Below are 21565 nucleotides of genomic sequence, written 5' to 3' on the forward strand. Positions count from 1 at the left end.
CAAGTAGGTGAAAATCATTTGTATTCTTTCACAGCAGCCTGTTCATTCACCTGGCAGGGAAACGATGATTCAATATTATATTATGGATATATAGGCGCAAAAGTCACAGAGTGTAAAAGGACAATAAATCCAGCCGTCACTTATGCAAAGCGATGTAAATGGGGTCCCTGATTAAGAGACAGAGTCATTTAAAAACAGTGACTGCCAGGACCTTGTCATACACACACTCCCTGCCTGCCCCGCCCCTTGCCCGCCACTAGAGCAGTTTATCAAGTAATTATTGTTTGATTACAGCGTTTCATTATCTGCACTGATTGAGTCACAACTGGCGGCAAAGGTCAAGCACCATTATCGCGCCAGCGCCGAGACATATTTCGATGCAGGCCGCCGGGTGTGTGTTTTCCCTCCCTCTCCTCTGAAAGGGCTAATTGCAAATGCATTTGTTTGAGGAAGAGGAGACAGAGTAGCAGGACCCCCGCCCCAATGTCCCCCAACTCCCACCGTGATGGAATATCAATGCAGGCCGCCTCACACACACACACACACACACACACACACAAGAAAGAACAGACACATGCACATGAACATGCAACCAAACACACGTACGTACACACACACACACACACACACACACACACACACACACACACACACACACACACACACACACACACACACACACACACACACACCCCCAGGGGAGCATTTTAGGAGCACATCCAATCATACTAAACAATTGATAACCATCAAACATATACTTGGCATAAACAAAGCCATTTGGGCCAAGAGGGATGATTGAGTAATGTTAAGGCCCCATACCCTAAATGGACCAAAACATCAGCCTCTAGTACACTGCTGATTTACTCTGCTCTTCGAAGATGTGGTGCTGTAGTGAGGTTCGTCGTAAGGTCCCCTTCTTTTCATAACCCACTCTTACCAATGGATAGAATGTGTACTTCCAAAAATGTAATTCAATCTTTCGGTACCCTACACTGTTGACTGAGTCCTGGATAACTATGTATTGTAGCTACTGTAACTTGCACATGGTTAGAGTGAGATGTGAAGGGTATAAGGGTCAGGGCCACCATTTCAGGGGCAATGATAGTGAAGGTGAGAGAGTAGGCACTTTATGGGGTTATAGACAGGGGAAGTAGGTAATATACAGTATAATAGACAGTAATAGGTAGGTACCAATATAGGCACCAATTACTGTGCAGTGTAATAGATAGTTACATCCCTGGAAGACCATTATTGATTTAATTGGTGATTTTTGGCTCTTGTACCATACCATTATGGAATAACTGCCTTTTTAAAAGACCACATTAGTCAGTATGGAGTGGTACAAGAAATCCAATGACCAAGAGTACAACATTTGTTTATAATCCCCTATTAAATAACAGGAGTGATTGAGTTGAATAGGTATGGTTCACAGACATTGATTCATAAGGAAACATTGAGAGGATTTCATACCTGGGAGGAAAGGAGATCTCCAGCTCGTGCAGCCGTTCCTTGAAACAGGACAGCTCACTGTCAAACTGTAAAAACTGTGAAGAGAGAGAGAGAGAGGGGGGGGGGGGGGGGGAGAGTGATAAAGTGTTTATTTCTTTACAGAAAGTAATATCCACTATGTCAGTCATCACTCACTGAGTGAATAACTATGAGAGTGTGAGTGTGTGTGTGAGGCGCCTGCATGCATGAGTCAGTGTTAGATAATAATTGTGTTAGCTTCGTTTCTCTCCTTTTTCGTGGATTTGTGCCTTTGCCAGCATACTGCACAAGTGTCATGAACAATGTGGTGGTACATGAAGGCAAGTGTGTGAGAACAGCTGACCAGTGCTGATGTGTGCGTCTCTGACCTGGCTATTCCAGAGCCATCCCTGTCCTATCGCAGCCCCCAGTTTGCTGCCGAGGGTGTGGGTCTGTCTCTGTCGCTCTACGCTGACAGCAGATCCAAACAGTCTTCATCAATCATGTCCCGTCTCCCAGCTGCACTCCCTCTGACTGCACCAGCACAGACGTACACCCCCACTCCATCCCTCCTCCTCTCCCCCCTTCCCAAATCCCATAAATCATTAGTGAGAAGTGCAATTAGCAGCTCCTTGTACACATTAATTATCTGGGAGATGAGCAGGTAGCAGGGGCATCTGCATCGCCGGCTCCCTGAGCGACGGACAGGTATCTGGGCAACCCTGCAGGATACATACAGACCCTGCCCCTTCCTGACTGACTGGCAGCTAGCAGGAACATACCAGAGCATGTTCATTTGGTGGTAAATTGACACCCTCAACAGAACACATATCAGATATAGTCTGATGAGGTCCTCTACACTGCCTTTGTGATACTGTCAGTAGTTATAAAGCTAGCTTGACAATAACATTACATGGCTGTACGACATGTAACAATAGAGTGAATGGAATCACCATCTAGGACAGTGTTAAAACCAAACAACCAGCCAAACAGAGGGTAGGTGAGGGAGAATTGTCAGAGGAGTGGTGTCTTACCAGTGGAATACAAACACATCCATCAAATTTGAGTTGTCACATGCACCAATTACAACAAGTGTAGACTTTACTGTGAAATGCTTACATACGAGTCCTTTCACAACAATGCAGTTAAAAAGTAAGAAAATTAACAAATAGGTCAAAATAAAATACTATAAAATAACAATTATGAGGCTGTATTCAGGCTATATACAAGGAGTACCGGTACCGAGTCAGTGTATTGGGGTACGAGGAAGTTGCGGTGATTGAGGTAATATGTACATATAGGTTTGGTTAGGTGACTGATTGAAGTACTATGTACATGTAGGTAGGCGGTGAAAAGTAGAAAGTCCGGGTAGCCGTTTAACTGTTCAGCAGTCTTATAGCTTTGGGGTAGAAGCTGTTCAGGAGCCTTTTGATCCCAGTCTTGGCGCTCCGGTACCACTTACTGTGCGGTAGCAGAGAGAAGACTGACTTGGTTGGCTGGAGTCTTTGACAATATTTAGGGCTTTCCTCTGACACCACTTGGTATAGAGTTCCTGGATGACAGGGAGCAGTTGCCATACCAAGCGGTGATGCAGCCAATTAAGATGCTCTCAATGGTGCAGCTGTATAACTTTTTGAGGATCTGAAGGCCCATGCCAAATCTTTTCAGCCTCCTGAGGGGGAAGGGGCGTTGTCGTGCCCTCTTCACAACTGTGTTGGTTTGTTTTGGACCATGATAGACCCTTAGTGATGTGGACACCGTGGAACTTGAAGCTCTCGGCCGTCTCCACTACAGCCCTGTCAATGTGAATGGGGGCATGCTCGGCTCTTCGTTTCCTGTAGTTCACGATCAGCTTTTTGTCTTGCTGACATTGAGGGAGAGGTTGTTGTCTTGGCACCACACTGCCAGGTCTCTGACCTCCTCCCTGTAGGGCTGTCTCATCGTTGTCGGTGATCAGGACTAACACCGTCGCGTTGTCAGCAAACTTAATAACGGTGTTGGAGTCATGTGCGGCCACGCAGTCGTGGGTGAACAGGGAGTAAAGGAGGGGCTAAGTACGCACCCTTGAGGGGTCCCTGTGTTGAGGGTCACTGTGGCGGATGTGTTGTTGCCTACCCTCACCATCTGGGGTGGCCTGTAAGAAAGTCCAGTATCCAATTGCAGAGGGAGGTGTTTATTCCCAGGGTCCTTAGCTTAGTGATGAGCTTGAAGGGCACTATGGTGTTGAATGCTGACTAGGGGGCAGTATTTTTTTGTTTTTGGCTAAAAAACGTACCCATTTGAAACTGCCTATTTCTCAGCCCCCGAAACTAGAATATGTATATAATTGTCAGATTAGGATAGAAAACACTCTAAAGTTTCCAAAACTGTCTTAATATTGTCTGTGAGTTAAACAGAACTGATATTGCAGGCGAAAACCGGAGGAAAATCCAATCAGGAAGTCCCTCTTTTTTGAAACCTCTCTGTTCTTATGCATGCCTAACGTGCATTTAAAGGGATATCAACCAGATTCCTTTTTCTATGGCTTCCTTAAGGCGTCAACAGTCATTAGACAAAGTTTCAGGCTTTTATTTTGAAAAATGAGCGTGAAAGATCACATTGCGTAAGTGGATAGGTGGGGGCTCTCAGAGTGAGTTGTGCGCAACAGAGAAAGGCGGCCATTGTTTCTCCCGGTCCGATTGAAAAAACAACACTCCCGGTTGATATATTATCGAATATATATTTGAAAAACATCCTGAGGATTGATTATAAAAAACGTTTGACATGTTTCTGTGGACATTATGGATATTATTTGGCATTTTCGTATGCGTTTTCGTGACCGCTCTTTCCGGTGGATTTCGGAGCATAACGCACCAAACGAACGGAGGTATTTGGATATAAAAGTAATATTTATCGAACAAAAAGAACATTTGTTGTGTAACTGGGAGTCTCGTGAGTGGAACCACCCGAAGATTATCAAAGGTAAGCGATTAATTTGATTGCTTTTCTTACTTTCGTGACCAAGCTAACCAAGCTAATATAAGGCTAAGCTAATGTAGCATAGAAAGCTACACTCACAAAAGCTTGGACTTCTTTCGCTGTAAAATATATTTTCAAAATCTGACACGATAGGTGGATTAACAACAAGCTAAACTGTGTTTTGGTATATTTCACTTGTGATTGCATGATTATAAATATTTTTAGGAATATTTTTTAATCTGATACGTTTGGAAATTTCCGTCTTCCTTTCAGGACCTGAATGAGGCTGTCGTTTTTTTCTTCATGACGCACAACCCAAATGGCGTTTTTTTGTGATAAAAGTAATATTTATCGAACAAAAAGAAGATTTGTTGTGTAACTGGGAGTCTCGTGAGTGGAAACGTCTGAAGATTATCTAAGGTAAGCGATGAATTTTATTGTTTTTCACGCTTTCGTGACTATGCTAATTTGGGGTTAGCTGATGTAGCATTGAAAACTACACTCACAAAAGCTTGGATTTCTTTCGCTGTAAAATATATTTTCAAAATCTGACACCATAGGTGGATTAACAACAAGCTAAGCTGTGTTTTGGTATATTTCACTTGTGATTGCATGATTATAAATATTTTTAGTAATATTATTTGACTGTGGCGCTATGATATTCAGCGTTGCTGATGACAATTATCCCGGGTCCGGGATGGGTGGTTCAGAAAGGTTAATGAACAAGATTCTCAAGTAGGTGTTCCTTTTGTCCAGGTGGAAAAAGGAAATAGAGATTGCTTCTGTGGATCTGTTGGGGCGGTATGCGAATTGGAGTGGGTCCAGGGTGTCTGCGATAATGGTGTTGATGTGAGCCATGACCAGCCATTCAAAGCATTTCATAGCGACAGATGTGAGTGCTATTATGGGGCAATAGTGATTTAGACAGGTTACCTTGGCGTTCTTGGTCACGGGAACTATGGTGGTCTGCTTGAAACATGTCAGTATTACAGACTGGGTCAGGAAGAGGTTAAACATGTCAGTGAATACACTTGCTAGCTGTTCAGCGCATGTTCTGAGTATACGTCCTGGTAATCCATCTGGCCCAGCGGTCTTATGAATGTTAACCTGTTTAAATGTCATACTCACATTGGCTACGGAGAGTGTGATCACACAGTCATCTGGAACAGCTGGTGCTATCATGAATTGTTCAGTGTTGCTTGCCTCAAAGCGAGTATAGAAGGCATTTAGCTCGTCTGGTAGGCTCGCATCACTGGGCAGCTCGCGGCTTTGTTTCTCTTTGCAATCCATGCTAGTTTGCAAGCCCTACCACATCCGAAGAGCGTCAGAGCCGGTGTAGTAGGATTCAATCTTAGTCCTATATTGACCCTTTGCCTGTTTGATGGTTTGTCGGAGGACATAGCAGGATTTCTTATAAGCATCTTGATTTGTGTCTCTCTCATTGAAATCGTCAGCTCTAGCCTTTAGCTCAGTGCGAATGTTGCTGTAATCCATGGCTTCTGGTTAGGATATGTACGTACGGTCACTGTGGGGACTACGTTGTCGATTAGCTTATTAATGAAGCCAGAGACTGATGTGGTAAACTCCAAAATGCCATCGGATGAATCCCGGAACATATCCCAATCTGTGCAAGTTTAGCATCCGCTTCATTGGACCACTTCCGTATTGAGCACATCACTGGTACTTCCTCTTTGCGGTTTTGCTTGTAAACTGGAATTAAGAGGTTGGCGTTATGGTCTGATTTGCCTGCATTAAAATCCCCGGCAACTAAGAACGCTGCATCTGGGTGAGCATTTTCTTGTTTGCTTATGGCCTTATACAGCTTGCTGAGTGCGGTCTTAGTGCCAGCATCGGTTTGTGGAGGTAAATAGACAGCTACGAAAAATATAGATGAAAATGCTCTTGGCAAATAGCGTGGTCTACAGCTTATCATAAGGTATTCTAACTCAGGCGAGCAGGTCCTCGAGACTTCCTTGATATTAGAGATTGCGCACCAACTGTTGTTGACAAAGAGACACCCCTCCTCTCAGCTTACCGGACGCAGCTGTTCTGTCCTTGTTCAGGCACGACTCCGTGAAACATAGGATATTACAGTTCTTCAGATCACATTGACAGGATAGTATCGAATGGAGCTCATGCAGTTTATTTTCCAGTGATTGCACGTTTGACAATAGAACGGATGGTAATAGCGATTTATCCACACGGCGTCGCATTAAAAATTCTGCACGTCAGCCTCTGTAGCGCTGCCTCCGCCTCCTCCGAATGACGGGGATTTGGGCCTGGTCTGAGATGAGCATTATGTCCGCCTCCGATTTGTTAAAATAGAAGTCCTCATCCAAATTGAGGTTAGTAATCGCTGTTTTGATGTCCGGAAGCTCTTTTTGGTCATATGAAACGATGGCCGAAACATGTACGAAACAAAAAATGTATAATAATTTGATCAGCGCAAAAACACACAAAATAGCACAATTGGTCAGGAGCCCGTAGAACGGCGGCCATCCCCTCCGGCGCCATTCTATCAATTCACAATTCCAACATAAATGTTTGTAAGCTAGTTTAAAACTTGATTGACATTTTCACATACATATGTGGGACACATTTACATGGCTGTGTATTTTTGTATGAGCAAGTTTATGTGGGTAACTGCGAGTAGCCTACTATATGCATACTTACGTGTAAAGTGTGAGCATCTGTGTGTGTGTGTGTGTGTGTGTGTGTGTGTGTGTGTGTGTGTGTGTGTGTGTGTGTGTGTGTGTGTGTGTGTGTGTGTGTGTGTGTGTGTGTGTGCGAGCGCACGTGTGCCAGTGGTGTAGAACAGTGGACATTACTTTCCAGACAGTGGGACCCTCAGACAGAGTCTCTGTGGTTCAGGAGGGCAGATGTGTAACATTCATCAAACTTACAGGAGGCAGGGTCACAGGAGAGCTCACACAATGTGAATGAGGAATGGAGCCCGGAGGATGCGCTACACGCTTCACTGTGCGCCACCACCATCCTCCCAATGACACGCTCCTAGTGTGTGTAAAGAGTCCTTAGTGGAAGAGTGAGCCAGCATATAAGTTTGTAACTGAGAGAATGTCAAGATGTACAGTAAAAGTTGGTTTGTGTTTGTGTGTGTGTGTGTGTGTGTGTGTGTGTGTGTGTGTGTGTGTGTGTGTGTGATAATATAAATAATTGACTGTAAACATTTATAGAGGTGCAGAATGTAATTGTCCCTGTTTGTGTGTGCACCTCATGTCTGCTTCTATTCTTACCCTAATTGAGTTTCTGGGGGTGTGTGTGTACACCGGTGTGTTTCTGTGAGTGTGTGGACAGGTGTGTTTGTCTCTGTGGAGCTAGTGCAGCCGAGATGAGAAGTGACACCTTTAAAAAGCAGCAGATGAGCTGTGTTGGGGGGTGATGAAGCGCACTGTGTATCCGTGATGTGTGTGTGTGTGTGTGTGTGTGTGTGTGTGTGTGTGTGTGTGTGTGTGTGTGTGTGTGTGTGTGTGTGTGTGTGTGTGTGTGTGTGTGTGTGTGTGTGTGTGTGTGTGTGTGTGTGTGTGCGTGTGTTTGTGTGCGTGTGCATAGAGCCTCTAAGTGAATGTTGAGTAATTCATTTAGGTTGACTGGAAAACCCAAGGGCTGAAATTTCACACTACATTTCATCCCGGGTCAATTAAGCATAATGATTTGCTGTTCTGGTAGGTCAGCAGTAAAAACAAATCCCAGTTTATATTGGTTCAAGGCCTCGTTGCATTATAAAGATGGCGGAGTAGTTTGTCAGCTTGAAATGACCTTGGAGAGGGCTGCTAGCTGATATTGCTCAGGCAATATCATAGACAAGGAAAAAGATGAGGAAGTGCCCCCCCTAAACAAGTCCAGTGTTCATATTTCTTACTTCGCCTGAATGAGCAACACACACCTAAATCACCGTAGCTGTGATTGTTATAAGAGGGAGAAGTTGAAGGGACAGAGGGAATAAAAGGTATCTGGGCTGACTGTCCCTCTAACCCAGCCTGTGGTTGTCCAAGCCCATAATTGTGCAATGATTTACAACATGTCAAACTATCCCTCTGACAACACCTGCTGCCATTAAAAGCCATTAATAAACACAGAGGTGAAAGGTCATTTAATTTTATTTTTAAGCCACACACTTGGCTGTCATTGCAGGGCCATATTTTTTCTTCGTTTTATGAGATCTTCATTATTTGTTGTGGAAACGATAAACTGTCGCTGACAGGGAATGGCCGACCGCCTTGAGAGGGTCAACCCAAACAAATACAGCCAGCAGGCTTGAGGCTACAGACTCATTATACTCTCTCTTATCATACACTACATGACCAAAAGTATGTGGACACCTGCTCGGTGAACACCTCATTCCAAAATCATGGGCATTAATATAGAGTTGCTCCCCCCTAAGCTGCTGTAACAGCCTACACTTTTCTGGGAAGGCTTTCCACTAGATGTTGGAACATTGCTGCAGGGACCTGCTTCCATTCAGCCACAAGAGCATTAGTGAGGTAGGCAGGGATCCAAACTGGTTAGAGCCCAAAAAGGTGACACTTTTTGCAAAAAATCCCTGACAAGGGGAAATGCAGGTTTTAACTAATTAAACAACAAAGAATATGATCTACATGATCAGTCTCTGTGTGTAAAATTAAAAGTGGTTAATGTGAACCTGACTCACAGTTAAAAAATGTAAAGAAAGTAATCCAATTTTATTTGTTGCCTAGACTTCACTGCAAAATGACACTCAAGTCTTGAGAAAAAAACAATACACTAATATTGCAGTTAGCCATGACAGCCTTTATAATAGAACGCTTGTGACCACACAAATCTAAATATTGCACTTGGGGAAAAAACATCTTAAAGTAGAAATAGAATGAAACAAACAGGCATTCGATTTTTGCTCTATTATAGTGGCCACTATAGTAGACATCGATCAAGTGCACAAGGCTACATGGGTGCAAAAATAACCTTCACTGAGTAAAAAATTTAATAATCCCCCCTCACTCACACACAAGTGTTACTGTCAAGTTCAACACAACAAAAGCAATATTTTTGGGCTACACTGCACATTATTACATTGTACACTTTCTGCCTGCAGACATCTATTCTACAATGTGCCAGCAAAAAAAGTGAGAAATAGGGAAAGTGTGTGGTGTCCAGCTTAAGCCAGGCCCAGCTCCACTTGATCCCTGAATCCACTTGTTTAACAAGCAACGCCTCATTTTCACCTAAATCTCTAATTCCGAAAATTAACCACAAAGGGAAAACATTAGTTCACAGATAGTAGTTAGTTCATTAACTAGTTAACATTTCACACAGATTGCCAGGGCCCTGCAATGACAGCCAAGTGTGTGGCTTAAAAATAAAATAAAATAACCTTTCACCTCTGTGTTTATTGATGGCTTTTAATGGCAGCAGGTGTTGTCAGAGAGATAGTTTGACATGTAAGCAACTAACGCGTTATAACTTGAGGAACAGCAAGGAGTCGTATACCAGTTAATACTGTCGCGAATTGGTTAGGTTACTAACGTTAGCTCATCTGATGTTGTAACGTTAGCTAGCTAATGTTAGCTGTGACTTTATTAGCCAGCAAATTTTCACATCATAAACTCAATTATTTGATCAGTTAAGTTGGCTAATGTTGCTCAACATCTCTCTGGCTAGCTAATGGAGAATTTGATCCAGCTAGCAAGATAACATTACTTAACAGCGCTAACAATAGTTGTTCCACCACACTTTCTCCCTCACCTCAAACTTTCCAAATGCCAGTTGTTTTTCGGGTTACAGCTCATGAAGTACACTTCATCACCTTCTCACCCCATGGTCAGGCTTCTCACCTATCTCTTCGTTATTGTTCAGGGGACGCACTGCTGTTTTTTATTTTCCCTTTATTTCACTAGGCAAGTCAGTTAAGAACAAATTCTTATTTTCAATGACAGCCTAGTGGGTTAACTGCCTTGTTCAGGGGCAGAACGACAGATTTTTACCTTGTCAGCTCGGGGATTTGATCTTGCAACCTTTCGGTTACAAGTCCAACGCTCTAACCACTAGGCTACCTGCCACCCCACTGGCAAGCTGTCTTTCCAAAGCGCACGCTGATGCTGTAACTAGCAAATTGGTTATCTTCTCTCTTCAGTCGTGTGCTGCATTCTGTTGTTATGTGAACGATTGGCTGAGCCTTGGATACAGGTAGTATTGCTCCAAACGCGCATCACTTGTTTGCATACAGCCAGTAGTGATTCAAACCCCCCCCCCCCCCCCCCCCCCAAAGCTTTTCTCATCGGATCTACACAAATCACATAGGTCACCTATTTTGGATTCAAAACTCAGTGACTAGTTTGCGTCCCTGGGTAGGGCACTGATGTTGGGCGATTAGGCCTGGCTCGCAGTCGGCGTTCCAATTCATCCCAAAGGTGTTCGATGAGGTTCAGGTCAGGGCTCTGCGCAGGCCAGTCAAGTTCTTCCACACAGATCTCAGCGAACCATTTCAGCATGGACCTCACTTTGTGCACGGGGGCATTGTCATGCTAAAACAGGAAAGGGCCTGCCCAAACTGTTGCCACAAAGTTGGAAGCACAAAATTGTCTCGAATGTCATTGTATGCTGTAGCGTTAAGATTTCCTTCACTGGAACTAAGGTGCCTAGCCCGAACCATGAAAAACAACCCAAGACCATTATTGTTGGCAGTACGCCATTGGACTGTGGAGCAATGGAAATCCATTCTCTGGAGTGATGAATCACGCTTATGTGCCTGCGTGCAGTTTGAACCAAGTTTCTAACTAGTGCTAGCACAATTGCTAACTAGCGTTAGCACAATGACTGGAAGTCTATGGGTATCTGCTAGTGATGCACGATATGACATTTTTGGCCGATACCGATATCCAATATTTTCCTTGCACCCAAAAAACATACCGATACCGACATTTACAATTTTAACAGCCTTTTAAGCATTCTAGTACAGTTAAATAGTTAACACACACACATAGACGCAGCGGTCCAAGGCACTGCATCTCAGTGCAAGAGGCGTCACTACAGTTCCTGGTTCGAATCCAGGAAGTATCACACCCGGCCGTGATTGGGAGACCCATAGTGCGGCATACAACCAGTTCGCGTCGTCCAGGCCGTCATTGTAAATAAGAATTTGTTCTGACTTGCCTAGTTAAATAAAGGTTACACACACATACCACACTGCCAAAAAGTTATTTTGTTGGTATTTACGTATGTCCACATTACCAGTAAAACATAATCAAAACCTATTTCTTTCACTTACTTGCTGTGCTGTTTCATGTTCATTTGTTTCATTCTCAACCAGGATTTCTATGGAACGCCGTTTGGGTCTTTGCGTGTCAAAAAAGTACATGTCAAATAACACTATTTGACGTGTCAAATAACACAACATCTGTTTCAGTGGCTATAGTTAGCTAGCTACAAACCCGACTCAGTTACACAAGCTCTGTCAGGAGGAATGGGCCAAAATTCACCCAACTTGTTGTGGGAAGCTTGTGGAAGGCTACACAAAACGTTTGACCCAAGTTAAACAATTTAAAAGCAATGCTACCAAATACTAATTGAGTATATGTAAACTTCTGACCCACTGGGAATGTGATGAAAGAAATAAAAGCTGAAATAAGTCATTCTCTCTACTATTATTCTGACATTTCACATTCTTAAAATAAAGCGGTGATCCTAACTGACCTAAGACAGGGAATTTTTACTAGGATTAAATGTCAAGAATTGTGAAAAACTGAGTATAAATGTATTTGGCTAAGGTGTATGTAAACTTCCGACTTCAACTGTACACAGAAGTTGCTTACCAAGAAGACAGTGAATATTCAAAGTTACTGTTTTGACTTAAATCTGCTTGAAAATCTATGGCAAGACTTGAAAATTGCTGTCTAGCCATGATCCCAAAAATCTTGATAGAGCTTGAAGAATTTTGAAAAATAAAAATGGGGAAATATTGCACCATCTAGGTGTGCAAAGCCTTAAACTTACCCAAGAAGACTCAGCTGTAATCAATGCCAAAGGTGTTTCTAATATGCATTGACTCAGGGAGCTGAATACTTACGCAACGACTATATTTTAGTTTTTTCATTGTTATTTATAAAAAATATAAAAAATATTTTCCTTCCACTGACAGAGTATTTTGTATAAACTGTTGACAAAAAATGACAATTAAATCAATATGAATCCCACTTTGTAACACAATAAAATGTGAACAAATCCAAGGGGTCTGAATACTTTTGCAAGGCACTGTATATAATATATATGCTACATACATCATGATCAGACTGAGGAACTGATCAATACTAGCAAAAGCACAATAAGCTATTCAATGTAGCGAGGCATTCAGGTATAAGAGACAGCACAGAAGCCCATTCTCCCTGGCCTTCCATGTTTATCTTCCTAGCTAAGGTCACATTTTATTTAGCATGCTGCTGTATTATCACTTAAGGGCACTGACAGGTAAAATATTGAAGAAGTTTAGCCTGGGAGGGGATGGATCTTTATTTATATATTTATTTACTTAATCTGGAAAACTTGCGGCTTGAGTAATGTTGCCAGTACGCAGGGAGCATGACAATGAGGAGCGGCCCTGACAGAAAAGTTCATCACTCGAAACAGGACCCCCCCCTCTTTACCCCGCCTCCTTCCCAGCCGTCTGCCGACACCACACTGATAAAGTTACAATAAAGAGGTACTGAAACTAAATCAATGATGAAGAGGGGAGAGAGGAGGGGCTACAGGATGGAAGATACGCTACTGGATAAATAGGAGGTAGTGGAGAGGAGGGGGGCATGTGTCTGCACAGAATCCTGGTTCCTGGGAACATAGATCCGCCCCTGCCCACTCCCGCTTCCTCTACCTCCGCCGAGGAGCAAGACCCTGTGTCCCTTGACGCCACGACTCCCGGAAAAGGTAATCTTCCCAAATACTTATCAGGGCTCTCCATCGTCCCGGCCTGACAGCAGCGGGGATAATTAATTATACAATTTCGATGGGAATATCGACTAAACAAAACTATTAATCACAGCAAAAATCAATAGGCATGGACACATTCAATCATGTCCCGACCAATGATTACTCCTCTCAAAATATAATAATTATTTTTGAGAGGTGCCTCGAATTACATTTCTGTCAAGCCTAGTAGTTGATGAAGGATGCAATGGATTTATTTTTCCTCTGAGGAGGGGTGCAGGGGGGAACATTTATCCTTTTGGAAAGGTAGTTTGTTTTATAAGGATCATAACACTGTGTGTTTAACTAGACTATGACCATCAGATTATCTCTGACGCCCCATTACGCCATTTATCTTGCCGAGCCCTGCAGGGGAGGGGGAGAGGAAAGTGGGGGCATCCTGGGGCACAAACACACACCACATAAACACACACATACCAACACAGAGACACAGACATACAGCCCCACATACACTCACAGTATGTACAGCATACACACAAACAGACAGACTACTTGAAGAGTCATATGTTTCACATGGATTATTGGCTATTATAATGACATGGTCATGAGGAGTCCTGATGTGTGTTACATTGGCTTACATGTGTCCAATTGCCTGTTATACAGTGTTACATATGTCCAATTGCACGAACATACACACATACACTCAGTGTATAGCTGTTTCCCAATAGGAGGTGTCAGGATGATAAGAATCAGTGGAAAATGGAAAACATTTAAAAGCATTTTTGCAACAGAAAAAGAAAATGTGTGAATTGGAGCAGGTCAAGGTAGTCCCTCGTTTATTCAATTAGTTTTCTTCTATTTGGTACCCAATAAAAATGTTCCTAGATTGAAATCAGTGTTTAGACGAGGAAGGAAAGCGTGAGGGCATCCTTCTGACCATCTGCACTGCTCGCTTCTGTCACAATGACACCCACTGTGTGGCCTAACCCCCCCACCAAAAAAAAAATCTACTTCCGCATCAGTGACTTTCATTTACTTGTTTCACAGTGAATTTTGGCCTGTCTAAAGATGACAACATGTAGTAAACGTCGCACATTCCTGTCACTTTGAATGTCCCAACTCCCAACTGAATGTCTTAAAGCTCTCAATAAAACATGTATTGAATAAACCTTCCAAAGTTATAAAACAAAATGAATGTCTTACCAGGGTCCCATTGTTTTCCCGGAAAACGTCCTGGTTGATATAATTAAAAAGCTTCTTTTCTAGTTGAAGTACAACCTAAAAGGGGCAGAAGAGGGTAGGAGAATAGTGGACTGATTAATAGCGACCCTCATCTGAACCAGCACTTTATAATTAGAGCTTTAATTCATTTAATGAAGGGTAATGTGCTGTGGTGTTGGGAGCAGCATTCATTCTGTCTGAAGTGTTGAATACTATTATTCCACCTGTACACTTATGCCTGAGTCTCACTATAGGGCCAAACCGAGCAAAGCCGGCTGGCCTTGTTACGCATACATCATAGTTGCTAGAAAGGACAATGTGAAATGAAAATATCTTCAGCCGGGTCAGGTCGGGTTAGGGTCAGCTCTATGGTGTGTATCAGGCAGTAGAATGGCCTGTAGATTCATTGGGAAAGTTTGTGTGAAAGAGTAATTTCTTTCTTTATAAAGGCACATTACAAATAAGCTATTCCGTGTTTAGGTGAGGCAATGTACATGAGTAATTCTGATAAAACTTGAAAGATGTCAGGTGTTGTGTGTACACAGTGCATTTACATCTTGTTATGAACCAACATCCATGCTGTAGCATACCTCGCGATCGTTCTCTGATTCTCTGAATATTAGCTTCTCGACTTCATTGGTGTCACCTACTCTGACCGTCTGCATGGTGGCAGTGGAACACAGACTCTGTAGAAGGAAAGAGGGGGTTAGTGCCAGTATTCCCTACATCTCATAGGATGGAACAGTATATCATACCGTGGACAAAACAAATGTAACCATGTATCGTATGGTGTCAAAGGGTAAAACACAGGATCTCTCTCTCTCTCTGCGTGTGTGTGTACAGAGGGCTATACCGTATCATTACTAATGGCCATTCCACAGTCCACACACAGAACACATGCACACCACTATGCATTTGAAGGATTTTTTAAGAACCCGCACACCCCCCCAAAAAAATCCTCATCTTACTGTCCCCCTCTTTATTCTGTGCTATGTCTTGACCCTGTGGACCGTGTGCATGGTTAAATTCCCCTTTGTGGACTCCTTTAACAATTAGTTAAACATTCAACCATCTGTGTTTGAAGACCCGTTGAATGAGGTAATCCTTCAACCAGTGGTTCCCATACCACACTGCAGGGACAGCGGTCTGATTGAAATTCAAAGCACAGATTAGTTAATCAGGTCAAGCCAATATAACGGGCAGAAAAAGGGCCTTTAGACTGAAATGTCACAAATCAGTCCTGCTTGCCCAAAATGGCACACCAGATTAGAACAAACACCCAGCAGTAAGTGAAAGTGGAACAACCCTCCCCGGTTCCCCCCAAAAGCTGGTTTCTAAAGCCCTAACAAATCGCTCCATCTTTAACTCATTTAGGCCCTCCAAATGCAGGGTCAATATGGTCCCCTGCCATCCAAATGCTAATGCGCTTAAGTGTGCTTAAGCAGCTTTGTGCAATGAATAGGCCAAAGAAGGAGCTGGAGAAGGGCAAGGCATATATACTTACCCTGTCAAAAAGTCATTGTAGCCACACCAGCAAGAGATAATCAAATTTTTTAAAATTTTTCATCCACTTCTACGATTATTACGAAAAAAGTAGCAAAATTGGCGACTTTTGACGTTCTTTATCGTTGAAGTGTTTTTTTAGAACGACTTCCCAACTTATCGAAATTGAGCAAATCAGAAAACAAAACGCAGCCATGAGGACGGTTGAACAAGATAAAAAAATTGAACATTTTAAGAAGTTATCTTATTCAAATGAGCCTTTCAAGTTAGTGACTTGGTAGCAGCGTTGGGCCCTCTTGTTCTTCCCAACCGAAGCCCTTCTGTCAGCTTTGCAAATCCAAAACCCAGCCAAGCAGAAATCCCTGGCCACTTCAGAGCCAGCAGCGCTGCCAGAAACCCACACAGCTTATTGGACAAAACCCCCCCCAGATATTTCAAGAACAGAAATGGCCTCTCCATTCATGTTCAAATGATTTCTGTAATCCAGTAAGCGTTGGCCTCGAACCAAGAAATCTGTTATTTGAGCACAAGGGTCAATGTTGCTTCACTATACCTGAATATGTCTCCGTCACAAGTCAAAAGCATACCTGCGCAAGCAAGCACACAGTTGTTTGTGTTTATTTCTTCTAAGAGCCTAGAGGCTCATTGGTCCACAATGACGTAGCTTTTCTGTGTCACACCCTTTGCCAACTGTTTCTGACTCTGAACTGAAAGCTCAACAAGGAAAAACGACAATGACACAATGTCATGTATTGTGGGGAAATTATTTCACTTGGTCTACATTTTAGTGAAACTACACAATTTCAGGGAAAACCAGTCAATCGGAGTGTAATAATTTTTGAGAATCAACTCAGTTTTTCAGAATAGCCTGCCTACTTTACAAATCTGGGTCCTCTACACACCCAGCAGTATGGTGGTGGTCTGTCCTCACAGTTGTTCAGGTTTAGCAGTTCCGTGGCCAGGCCTGACATGTGATTGATTCATTCATTCATGTGTTCATTGACTAAGACTGATCAGTGTGTCATGGGAGTCAGAGGCGGCTGATTGCACGCCATTGATCACAGTGCGTTCCTGTCGTCCGGGGATGCCTCAGTGAAAAACAACCTCCCCCTCCTCGTCCCTCTAAAACTCCATCACCACATCCCTTGTATAATTCAGCCCGGCCCGACCAACCCACCAGCCCATGCAAGGACCTTCGTCATGAGATACCCCCCTAACCTAACAAAGAGGCAGGGTAAATGAGAACCCCATGCCACTGCTTAAGTCTTCTAGATCAGTGCAGGACGGGACTGCCAAGAGAGCCCAGGTGCTCTCTCTGATGTAAGAAGAAATTCATTTTTTTATTTTTTTATCCTTGAGTGAAAAAACAAGGACAGATGTTGACCAAGAATTAACCCAAGCTCACCACCGCTAACTGTGGATCATGCATCTGGTATAGAGGCACCCTGGGTAATGTGACCGCTTGGGAGGCAAGAGGAAGCAGGCTCCTGAACAGAGCTTTCTCTTTAAGTAGGGCCAGTGGCTGGGCTGATCAAAGCGCCTGCGTCTTTAAACACATATCTAAACACGCTCTCATTGACCCCCCCCCAAATGATATTAACATAACACATTACATCTAAACACGCTCTCATTGACCCCCCCCCCCCCCCAAATGATATTAACATAACACATTACATCTAAACAAGCTCTCATTAACCCCCCCAAATGATATTAACATAACACATTTGAGTTGAACAATTGGCTTTTCATTTGGTACATGAGGATAAGAGGGAGAAGAAGAAAAAAAACAGAACAGTTGTCAGGGATGAGAAGTTTGGAAGGAAAACCAATATGTAGAGTTGTCCAGTGGGATGTCTTCACTGCTTCGTGAACACCAATAGTCTCTCTAACAGCCCATACAAAGAGAACCCCCGGCCCGGCAAAGCTTTGCATTGTGGGTCTCGGGTCAACACAGGAGACGGGGGGCCTGTTTGTTGAGGAGTTATAGAAGAGGTTGCCCCTGTGCATCTTGGGGGATGGCGCTTGCTTTGCGCTTCAATGGAATAATCTCATTGGTGTGGGAGAGGCTACACGGATACGCCTGGTGCCTAAATTGATGACGTATGTCGTGCACCTGAGAGTTGAGCGGAGACAAACGGATTCGGTTCAGTCAGTCGTCCCGATGGGCCCTTTCCAGGTAGCTAGTTTATGCTTGTGGCTAGAAACTTCAGCGAGAATTTGAAACTTGTCTGCCGAAGTTGGGACTTGGGAGAGTATTCAGAATCATTCCGTTTTTAATCGGAGTAATTGTTTTTTATTTAAATGTAGACGTTAAATTCAGTAGTTATACATTTTTGGTGAAAATCACTACAATAAATGTGCTTTAGCGGTCACCCTGGCCTGATACTGGATACACCAATACACTGGTCATACTGTAGGCTGCTATCCTACTCAAAATAAAATCAAGTAGGATGTAACTAATTAGCCCCGTTTTAACTACCAGCGGTGACATGCAATATAGCTGCCCGGTGGGAAGCAGCTCAAGTCGGCAAGCATCTTGATACAACACCGTTGCACTGGTCATTCGTACCGGCGTGTCATGATGTTAGCGAATTGGCATGTCACAGTGATATCCAGATGGTAACCAATACTACAAGTTAATTCTCCCTCGCCCATCTAATTATCACTTTCTTTTACAAGTTTTAACTAGTGCCATGCTGTGGTTGTTGCCAGCTAGCCAGCATAAACTAGCTAGCTGGGAAGGGCTCAACAGGACGACTGACTGAACCGAATCCATTAGTCTCTACACGACTCTCAGCTGTGCAACCTACGTCATCAATTTGGGCACCAGGTGTGTCCGTATAGCCTTTCCCCATCCGTGTCCGAGAAGGAAACGGGCGGTGAAAAGACCTCTCTACTCCAGCTGCTCCCTTTAGAGACAAGGTTAAAGCAATCTGTCCCACTTCAAAGCACCGACTGCCTTTCCCCTTCTGCTACTGATCCAGCCACGCAAACAGATGGAGAAGCTTGGCTGAGCCCAACGCAAACACAACACTGACACAACCAACAAAACCATGCCACAACCCCATTCATTCAACCTGGCCACAAGCCAACCGGCACACCAATCTCACACCTAAGAAAACCAACTGTACTCAAAACCAGTATCCCCTCTTGCCCTGATATAACTTCTATTCAGCACATCCCATAGAAAGCGCACACATACATAACACATTTCTGTGCCTGTGATATGGCAGTGTTCCCCAAACCGTAATCTACTAACCACAGCAAATCCACAGATCTATTGCAGTACTAGCACAACTGATTCAATTGGTCAACTAATCAACATGCCCTTCATTGAATCAAGTGTGCTAGTTTTGGAATACATCAATTATGTGGAACAGCTGGGGGTACTCGAGGAGAGGTTTGGGAAACACTGTAGTATGGTTCTAGGTAGCATTTCCTCCTGTATCTGAGGACATTCGTTTCCTCTCCACCAGGCCCCAGTCCATGGCTTGTAATGTTCCAGGTGTCCATGGGTGTGGCAGTGTGCCAGGTGACTGCCCTGGTATGGCAATGGGGCAATGGTGGCTTCATGGGATTTACGCCTGGGCAGGGGCTCCGCTTACATCACTCAACCCAGCCACTGGGTGATTCCCATCTAGAGTTTCAAAGATACCGGTAATTTACTTAAGCAATTTTGGTAATTAACAGAAAAATCTAGAGCAATCTATCTTAACTTTTGTAATTTACACTTCAGTAACTTAAAAAAAAAAGTTTTCATATGGCATAAGTATCTATTTATTATATTTGTGTCATTATTGTCCATGGGTTTCTAGTAGATAGACCATATGGTTCAATAGCCTAATTAATGAAAAAAAGCATCTAATCAACAATAGCATTATTTTCAATTAACTCTGCAACTCTTCCAACTAACTACTTTTTTTCATAACTGCCACCAGTTTGACGCCAAAACATTCACCACACATACAGTGGGGAGAACAAGTATTTGATACACTGCCGATTTTGCAGGTTTTCCTACTTACAAAGCATGTAGAGGTCTGTAATTTTTTATCATAGGTACACTTCAACTGTGAGAGACGGAAACTAAAACAAAAATCCAGAAAATCACATTGTATGATTTTTAAGTAATTAATTTGCATTTTATTGCATGACATAAGTATTTGATACATCAGAAAAGCAGAACTTAATATTTGGTACAGAAACCTTTGTTTGCAATTACAGAGATCATATGTTTCCTGTAGTTCTTGACCAGGTTAGCACACACTGCAGCAGGGATTTTGGCCCACTCCTCCATACAGACCTTCTCCAGATCCTTCAGGTTTCGGGGCTGTCGCTGGGCAATACGGACTTTCAGCTCCCTCCAAAGATTTTCTATTGGGTTCAGGTCTGGAGACTGGCTAGGCCACTCCAGGACCTTGAGATGCTTCTTACGGAGCCACTCCTTAGTTGCCCTGGCTGTGTGTTTCGGGTCGTTGTCATGCTGGAAGACCCAGCCACGACCCATCTTCAATGCTCTTACTGAGGGAAGGAGGTTGTTGGCCAAGATCTCGCGATACATGGCCCCATCCATCCTCCCCTCAATACGGTGCAGTCGTCCTGTCCCCTTTACAGAAAAGCATCCCCAAAGAATGATGTTTCCACCTCCATGCTTCACGGTTGGGATGGTGTTCTTGGGGTTGTACTCATCCTTCTTCTTCCTCCAAACACAGCGAGTGGAGTTTAGACCAAAAAGCTCTATTTTTGTCTCATCAGACCACATGACCTTCTCCCATTCCTCCTCTGGATCATCCAGATGGTCATTGGCAAACTTCAGACGGGCCTGGACATGCGCTGGCTTGAGCAGGGGGACCTTGCGTGCGCTGCAGGATTTTAATCCATGACGGCGTAGTGTGTTACTAATGGTTTTCTTTGAGACTGTGGTCCCAGCTCTCTTCAGGTCATTGACCAGGTCCTGCCGTGTAGTTCTGGGCTGATCCCTCATGTTCCTCATGATCATTGATGCCCCACGAGGTGAGATCTTGCATGGAGCCCCAGACCGAGGGTGATTGACCGTCATCTTGAACTTCTTCCATTTTCTAATAATTGCGCCAACAGTTGTTGCCTTCTCACCAAGCTGCTTGCCTATTGTCCTGTAGCCCATCCCAGCCTTGTGCAGGTCTACAATTTTGTCCCTGATGTCCTTACACAGCTCTCTGGTCTTGACCATTGTGGAGAGGTTGGAGTCTGTTTGATTGAGTGTGTGGACAGGTGTCTTTTATACAGGTAACGAGTTCAAACAGGTGCAGTTAATACAGGTAATGAGTGGAGAACAGGAGGGCTTCTTAAAGAAAAACTAACAGGTCTGTGAGAGCCGGAATTCTTACTGGTTGGTAGGTGATCAAATACTTATGTCATGCAATAAAATGCAAATGAATTACTTAAAAATCATACAATGTGATTTTCTGGATTTTTGTTTTAGATTCCGTCTCTCACAGTTGAAGTGTACCTATGATAAAAATTACAGACC

At 43.5% G+C, this 21565-nt stretch overlaps 1 protein-coding gene across 2 annotated transcripts in view; it reads right to left on the reverse strand.

Annotated features, from left to right (window-relative positions):
- LOC120017547 (inositol polyphosphate-5-phosphatase A-like) overlaps nucleotides 1-21565 on the reverse strand; it is a 264969-nt gene that overhangs the window by 17593 nt on the left and 225811 nt on the right. For both annotated transcript variants that reach the window (XM_038960386.1, XM_038960385.1), the window contains exons 10-12: nucleotides 15147-15242; nucleotides 14539-14613; nucleotides 1471-1544 (exon numbers count right to left, since the gene is read on the reverse strand). In XM_038960386.1, the coding sequence (XP_038816314.1) occupies nucleotides 1471-1544; nucleotides 14539-14613; nucleotides 15147-15242 (245 nt within the window). The remainder of the gene's footprint in view (nucleotides 1-1470; nucleotides 1545-14538; nucleotides 14614-15146; nucleotides 15243-21565) is intronic.

This window comes from Salvelinus namaycush, chromosome 22 (assembly GCF_016432855.1).
Source record: "Salvelinus namaycush isolate Seneca chromosome 22, SaNama_1.0, whole genome shotgun sequence".
NCBI classification, from domain to species: Eukaryota; Metazoa; Chordata; class Actinopteri; order Salmoniformes; family Salmonidae; genus Salvelinus; species Salvelinus namaycush.